The sequence below is a fragment of the Salmo trutta genome, chromosome 10 (genome assembly GCF_901001165.1).
Source record: "Salmo trutta chromosome 10, fSalTru1.1, whole genome shotgun sequence".
In the NCBI taxonomy this organism is placed as follows: Eukaryota; Metazoa; Chordata; class Actinopteri; order Salmoniformes; family Salmonidae; genus Salmo; species Salmo trutta.
This window is the reverse complement of record NC_042966.1, coordinates 21,991,023-21,999,173: the sequence shown is the minus strand read 5'-3', so window position 1 is coordinate 21,999,173 and position 8,151 is coordinate 21,991,023. Positions and strand designations below refer to the sequence as shown.

At 43.3% G+C, this 8,151-nt stretch overlaps 1 protein-coding gene across 1 annotated transcript; it reads right to left on the bottom strand.

Annotated features, from left to right (window-relative positions):
• Positions 1-1,284: 1,284 nt before the first annotated feature.
• On the bottom strand, positions 1,285-2,786 carry hbae4 (hemoglobin alpha embryonic-4). Its single transcript, XM_029764904.1, has 3 exons — positions 2,426-2,786; positions 1,821-2,025; positions 1,285-1,525 (listed from the first exon to the last, which is right to left on the bottom strand). The coding sequence occupies exons 1-3, from the start codon at positions 2,515-2,517 to the stop codon at positions 1,397-1,399; spliced, it is 426 nt and encodes a 141-aa protein (XP_029620764.1). The 5' UTR covers positions 2,518-2,786; the 3' UTR covers positions 1,285-1,396.
• Between the last annotated feature and the right edge of the window lie 5,365 nt (positions 2,787-8,151).

The window sequence follows — 8,151 nt, the reverse complement described above, 5'->3', positions numbered from 1 at the left end:
AAAAAGGATTTGCCAGTAGATTGTTGACTTTATTCATGATGATGATTCATGATGACTGCTAGCTAAGATTTTGAAAGTATGATGTTGACATGATCAGTCCAATCAAAACTACTGTAGATATAAGGTGATTTCACATAATTGTATCTGTGGCCAATGACTTGAGCCTTCTTAGATGTGCACTTCTAATGTAACTCTATCGCAGCACCCGAGGGGCTTGAATTGTCGAGCTCTACCCTTAGACTTGGTGGTGATGTAGTGTCCCCATGAGTGACAGAAAACTGAGCCAATCACAGCGCAACGCTCCGTATTTTCTGCTGGCTTGCCCCACCTGTCACATCTGCTCCTGCAACGCCCTCTACTGCTCATCCTGTGTCTCCTTGACCTTCCACCACTTCCCCAGTACTCTCTCCCTCTCCCCCTCTCTCTCTGTGTTTGTGTGATTGTGTGGGCGAAGACAGGTGTGCTGGAGTCAGAGCAGATCCCCACCAGTTGCAACCTGTTCCATAATCAAGACCACTACAAATACTCAGCCCTGACACTTACACGGTGCCAGATCGTAATCTCTGTTCAGTCAGTCTACGTTTCTGGCCGTTTTGTTACTATTCAGATCCTGTTGTCCTGTTGTGCCTGTTTTCCTTGCCTGACTCTGTTTTCCTCTCCGCTACAGTTCTGCCTGCTCTGACTCTGGTCCCTGTCTCATCATCCCTGTCTCTACTACTCCCTTGGATTCCCCTCCGGACCTGCTTACCCTGTCCCAACCCCTCTCGCTCCAGCCTCAGCCTCCGCACCTGGTTTCCTGCAACCCATCTGAGCTTCCCCTGGCCTGCACTCCATCTCCCCGTGTTTCAATAAATACCTTGGTTACTTCATCCCAGTCTCCTCGTCTGAGTCTGCTCTTGGGTTCCCCTGTTCCACTCCGCGTAACACCACCACCACAGAAAGCACTGAGTTAGGCTGAAACACCTGCCTTTTGGAGCTGCCTTACTCAAGACCATGTTTGTATGCGGCTTTATTAAATAATATATATTTTTTACATTGTTTGCAAACTGATATATGACACGTATTAATGCCAAAATAACATGTAAAACAGGCCAGCCCCCCCCAAAAGATATGACGGGTCGCCACTGCTTGGGATGTACTTGGGATGTATGGTCCACAGCAAATGGTTTAGTTGACACATGTCTATACCCAAAGGGAACTCTGTCACAACTAACCGACAGAACTTAATACAGCTGAACATGTAACGATTTCTTCCTTATTACAGAGAGTTAACGACACAAGCACTCAGGTGTTTCTGTCAGGTTTTATTACAAAAGAAAAACACACAAATAAAATACTCTATAATAAGTTAACGGCACAGCAACATTTGATTTCTATGATGGGGCTATGATGCTCCTTATCTGTATTTCTCTGCAAGGACGGCTGCGAAGGCCGAGAGGTACTTGTCCATGGCTGCGTGCGCGACAGGATCGAACTCATCACCCATGTGAGCGGCCAAAGTCACGAGGATACAGTGACAAAGAAGCTATGAGAGAAATAAACAAAACACAAAGGAAAAAAATCATAAAATAAACCACAAGTGCATTTGTTAAGTTCCCTTCATAGATTAGAAATGAAATTATTGGTACAAGAAATATGGTGGAAACTCCCAGTCTATGCCAACACCAATTTGTGGGGAGTAGTGAATGAGTGCACAATTCAAGGAGTAAAGATTATTAGGACACAATGAGTGTGTTCCAGCAGATGATATTAGTAGGGATAGGGATGTACTAGGACTAATATCTGATCGAACAGTTCATCAAGAGAAATAGGGAAAGCACCTTGAAGTTGCAGGGGTCTATTCTCAGTTTGTAGGCATGCAGTGTTTGGAGCGGTGCCAGGGTGACCATCATCGAGCTGATGTCTTTGGAACACTCAGCTATCGCGAGAACTATCTTCTTCCCGTGGGAACGCAGGTGCGTGGACCGGGGTCTGATGTCCAGGTGGGCGAAGTATGTTTTCGTCCCGGGAAAAGTCGTCATCATCCTGTGATACAGTGATAAAGTATAGGTCTGCAAGTGGGCATTATATTTGTGACTGACAACAGGTCCAAGAGAGACCTCTGTTGTTGCCTCCATTACCACCAAGTTTGGGTAAATAGACCATGAACCCAATTTAATTGCTAAATTATTGTAACAGGCTAACCATATAATAAACAAAAATGTAACAACACAAAAAACATATACGTTTTGTTTTCATTCAAATACATGACACCTTTCACAAATACATTTTCCAATAGCAGAAGCAAAAACAGTTTTTGCCAACGAAATGTCTTAGTTTTAACACCTTTTAGCCTACCATATCGAAAGTGGCATCTTATCAGAAAGGAAGTTATGTTCAGATGTGTGTGTTGCTTGTATGTTATTTACAATTAACCTAGGCCTACCTTAGAAGACATTCAGCTCCGATGTCGGAAGCCACGGGAATCATTTTGTCCCAAATTTTAGCGATCAGCTCCTTTTCGTGGTCTGTGAGCATATTGTAACCCGTTGCGCTGGTGCTATGCGTAGAAGTTGAACGTCTGGACAGGCGCAAGGCACAGGTCTGCGTAAAGGTGTTAGTCAACCATTTTTTGCACCACTATAACCCGTCAAAATGCAAGCAAATCACGTTTTCTGGCAGTATTTACAACAATTGTCTAAATGAGGTCAACTAAATGGTAATTTGCGGCGGTCGTTTGCGGTAGGCCTACTCCTTGCTTCGGGTTGTTTTCCTTCTGAATGCTGAGGAGAGATAACCACTTGAGGGTGGGCAAGTTGCGCAGAAGACCCAACATCTTCTGATATGCGTCATGTGGTCTACTGGGGGCCTCTTTTGAAACACACACACTGTTAACTTGACCATAAAAAAACATAAGAAAATAATAATATAATGAAGTAAAATGTAAGGCATTAAGCCTAATGCATTGTAATAAAATGGACTTAAAATGCACCGAATACAGTGGTTTGGGTGAATGTGTGATGTTGTATGTTGCAGTTGGTGTGTCACGAAGTTACCCTACCCCTTAGAAATTCCTTGCTGTGGTTACTGATTTTTGACCTAATCTCTGCTCCCTTTATCGTAATCTATACATACCAGCCAGGGCCAGGCAACTGACACATATTGTAAACATATTCATGTATATGAGTGAATCTACAGAAGTGGTGTAATTGCTGTCCCCCCCCCCCCCCCCCAAAAAAATCTAAAAGTGTCCGAATGGAGATTTTGTTTTCATCATGATATGTTCTAATTAATTCCAAGGCAATAACAAACGTATTGTTAAATTAACATAGTACAAAGTCATTGTTTATACACCTATTTCTATTCACAAGTGGCTGCCCCACAGCGACTCTTAAAATTCATGTTTGAAAATAAAACAATTCATGATTTTTATTTTTTTTAACACTATTATTTCAATAGAACATATTGAGTTATTCTATTACCCCATTGAAAGATACTGATCTTATTTGTGTTTTGTTTATTTTTAAACATCTTTCTCTGAAAAATGCTGTCCCAACTTTTGATGTCACTACCTAAACACAGACTTTAACTGACTGTAGAATGAATGTGTGCCTTAAACCACACCCCTACAAATATCACCAGGTGATGGGATTGCACCCCTCTCCAGCATGGCCACATGGCGAGTAGTCTGTCTGCAATCATTTTGGAAAAAAAATGAGTGAGCAAGTTGGTAAAGCTTCATATATTTTTAAGAAGTGTCATTACCGAACATCTAATATTTCATAAAATACGTAAAGTATGGTTTTGGGACTAAAATATATATGTTTGCTGTGATGTACATCTGTCCAAATTAAAACTATCCAGCCATATGCTAGCTATTGTCCAAACCGAAATGGTCACAACCTAAACAATTGACACCATAAACATTTATAGAGGTCTCACCTTTGTATCTATGCCATTATGACGTCTGTGACAGCACAGGCAGCGCCATCGAGGCTATCTTCATTTTAAAGTTGCAAGCACCATGAACTACCAACTGATCTACAAGAGGACCACCATGTTAAATCAAATCCAATTTTATTGGTCACATACACGTGATTAGAAGATGTTATTGCGGGTGTAGCGAAATGCTTGTGCTTCTAGCTCCGACAGTGCAGTAATATCTAACAAGTAATATCTAACAAATTAAACAACATATACCCAATAAACACAAATCTAAGTATGAATGAATTAAGACAATTTTTACATTTTACATTTTAGTCATATCGACAAGCAATGTCAGAGCGGAACGGACTAAGATACAGTAGAATAGTATAGAGTACAGTATATACAGTTGAAGTCGGAAGTTTACATACACCTTAGCCAAATACATTTAATCTCAGTTTTTCACAATTCCTGACATTTTAATCCTAGTAAAAATGTCTTAGGTCAGTTAGGATCACCACTTTATTTTAAGAATGTGAAATGTCAGAATAATAGTATAGAGTGATTTATTTCAGCTTTTATTTCCTTCATCAAATTCCCAGTGGGTCAGAAGTTTACATACACTCAATTAGTATTTGGTAGCATTGCCTTTAAATTGTTTAACTTGGGTCAAATGTTTCAGGTAGCCTTCCACAAGCTTCCCACAATAAGTTGGGTGAATTTTGGCCCATTCCTCCTGACAGAGCTGGTGTAACTGAGTCAGGTTTGTAGGCCTCCTTGCTCACACACACGTTTTTAGTTCTGCCCACAATTTTTCTATGGGATTGAGGTCAGGGCTTTGTGATGGCCACTGCAATACCTTGACTTTGTTGTCCTTAAGCCGTTTTGCCACAACTTTCAAAGTATACTTGGGGTCATTGTCCATTTGGAAGATCCATTTGCAACCAAACTTTAACTTCCTGACTGATGTCTTGAGATGTTGCTACAATATATTCACATAATTTTCCTGCCTCATGATGCCATCTATTTTGTGAAGTGTACCAGTCCCTCCTGCAGCAAAGCACCCCCACAACATGATGCTGCCACCCCCGTGCTTCACGGTTGGGATGGTGTTCTTCGGCTTGCAAGCATCCCCTTTTTTTCCTCCAAACATAACGATGGTCATTATGGCCAAACAGTTCTATTTTTGTTTCATCAGACCAGAGGACATTTCTCCAAAAAGAACGATCTTTGTCTCGATGTGCAGTTTCAAACCGTGGTCTGGCTTTTTTTATGCCGGTTTTTGAGCAGTGGCTTCTTCCTTGCTGAGCGGCCTGTCAGGTTATGTCGATATAGGACTTGTTTTACTGTGGCTATAGATACTTTTGTACCTGTTTCCTCCAGCATCTTCACAAGGTCCTTTGCTGTTGTTCTGGGATTGATTTGCACCTTTCGCACCAAAGTACGTTCATCTCTAGGAGACAGAAAGCATCTCCTTCCTGAGCGGTATGACGGCTGTGTGATCCCATGGTGTTTATTCTTACGTACTATTGTTTGTATAGATGAACGTGGTACCTTCAGGCATTTGAAAATTGCTCCCAAGGATGAACCAGACTTGTGGAGGTCTACAATTGTTTTCTGAGGTCTTGGCTGATTTCTTTGGATTTTCCCATGATGTCAAGCAAAGAGGCACTGAGTTTGAAGCTAGGTCTTGAAATACATCCACAGGTACACCTCCAATTGTCCCAAATTATGTCAATTAGCCTATCAGAAGCTTCTAAAGCCATGACATGTATGTAAACTTCTGACCCACTGGAATTGTCATAAGGTGAATTATAAGTGAAATAATCTATATGTAAACAATTGTTGGAAAAATTACTTGTGTCATGCACAAAGTAGATGTCCTAACCGACTTGCCAAAAGTATAGCTTGAAATTTGTGGAGTGGTTGAAAAATGAGCTTTGATGAACCTGTACTGACCTCACCTTCTGGATGATAGGAGGGTGAACAGGCAGTGGACTGTCGAGCTTTCAATTGTGCATCTCAAATCAAATCAAAGTTGATTTGTCACGTGCGCCAAATACAACAGGTGTCAACCTTACAGTGAAAAGCTTACTTACAGGCTGTAACCAATAGTGCAAAAAAAGGTATTAGGTGAACAATAGGTAGATAAAGAAATAAAACAACAGTTAAAAGACAGGCTATATACAGTAGCGGGGTTATAAAAGTAGCGAGGCTACATACAGACACCGGTTAGTCAGGCTGATTGAGGTAGTATATACATGTAGATATGGTTAAAGTGACTCTATGCATATATGATGAACAGAGAGTAGCAGTAGCGTAAAAAAGGGGGTTGGCGGGTGGTGGGTGGGACACAATGCAGATAGCCCGGTGAGCCAATGTGTGGGAGCACTGGTTGGTCGGCCCAATTGAGGTAGTATGTACATGAATGTATAGTTAAAGTGACTATGCATATATGATAAACAGAGAGTAGCAGCAGCGTAAAAAGAGGTGTTGAGGGGCACACAATGCAAATTGTCCGGGTAGCAATTTGATTACCTGATCAGGAGTCTTATGGCTTGGGGGTAAAAACTGTTGAGGAGCCTTTTTGTCCTAGACTTGGCACTCCGGTACCGCTTGCCATGCGGTAGTAGAGCGAACAGTCTATGACTGGGGTGGCTGGGGTCTTTGACAATTTTAAAGGGCCTTCCTCTGACACCGCCTGGTGTAGAGGTCCTGGATGGCAGGCAGGCTTAGCCCCAGTGATGTACTGGGTCCTACGCACTACCTTCTGTAGTGCCTTGCGGTCAGAGGCCGAGCAATTGCAATACCAGGCAGTGATGCAACCAGTCAGGATGCTCTCGATGTTGCAGCTGTAAAACCATTTGAGGATCTCAGGACCCATGCCAAATCTTTTCAGTCTCCTGAGGGGGAATAGGCTACAGGAATCGGTCCTCCTTTTCCTGTAGTCCACAATCATCTTCTTAGTCTTGGTTACGTTGAGGAATAGGTTGTTATTTTGGCACCACCCGGCCAAGTCTCTGACCTCCTCCCTATAGGCTGTCTCGTTGTTGACGGTGATCAGGCCTACCACTGTTGTGTCGTCTGCAAACTTAATGATGGTGTTGGAGTCGTGCCTGGCCATGCAGTCGAGGGTGAAAAGGGAGTACAGGAGGGGACTGAGCACGCACCCCTGGGGAGCTCCAGTGTTGAGGATCAGCGTGGCAGATGTGTTGCTACCTACCCTCACCACCTGGGGGCGGCCCGTCAGGAAGTCTAGGATCCAGTTGCAGAGGGAGGTGTTTAGTCCCAGGATTCTTAGCTAAGTGATGAGCTTTGAGGGTACTATGGTGTTGAACGCTGAGCTGTAGTCAATGAATAGCATTCTCACTTAAGTGTTCTTTGTCCAGGTGGGAAAGAGCAGTGTGGAGTGCAATAGAGATTGCATCACCTGTGGATCTGTTTGGGCGGTATGCAAATTGGAGTGGGTCTAGGGTTTCTGGGATAATGGTGTTGATGTGAGCCATTACTAACCTTTCAAAGCACTTCATGGCTACGGACGTGAGTGCTACGGGTCTGAAGTCATTTAGGCAGGTTGCCTTTGTATTCTTGGGCACAGGGACTATGGTGGTCTGCTTGAAACATGTTGGTATTACGGACTCGATCAGGGACATGTTGAAAATGTCAGTGAAGACACCTGCCAGTTGGTCAGCACATGCCTGGAGCACATGTCCTGGTAATCCGTCTGGCCCCGCAGGCTTGTGTATGTTAACCTGTTAAAAGGTCTTACTCATGTTGGCTACGGAGAGCATGATCACACAGTCGTCTGGAACAGCTGATGCTCTCATGCATGCTTCAGTGTTGCTTGCCTCGAAGCGAGCATAGAAGTGATTTAGCTCGTCTGGTTGGCTCGTGTCACTGGGCAGCTCTCGCCTGTGGTTCCCTTTGTAGTCTGTAATAGTTTGCAAGCCCTGCCACATAATATGAGCGTCGGAGCCGGTGTAGTGTGATTCAATCTTAGCCCTGTATTGATGCTTTGCCTGTTTCATGGTTCGTCGCAGGGCATAGCAGGATTTCTTATAAGCTTCCAGGTTAGAGTCCCGCACCTTCAGCTCTACCTTTTATCTCAGTGTGAATGTTGCCTGTAATCCATGGCTTCTGTTTGGGGTACGTACGCTCACTGTGGGGACGACGTCTTTGATGCACTTATTGATAAAGCCAGTGACTGATGTTGTCTATTCCTCAATGCCATCGGAAGAATCCCGGAAC

Bases quoted from the DNA above. Each gene is read 5' to 3' on its own strand.
- hbae4 (XM_029764904.1), bottom strand. From the start codon at position 2,517: ATGCTCACAGACCACGAAAAGGAGCTGATCGCTAAAATTTGGGACAAA. The intron at 2,026-2,425 runs GTAGGCCTAGGT...ACTGTATCACAG, and splicing joins GGAGCTGAATGTCTTCTAAG to GATGATGACGACTTTTCCCG. The intron at 1,526-1,820 runs GTGCTTTCCCTA...TTTCTCTCATAG, and splicing joins TAGACCCCTGCAACTTCAAG to CTTCTTTGTCACTGTATCCT.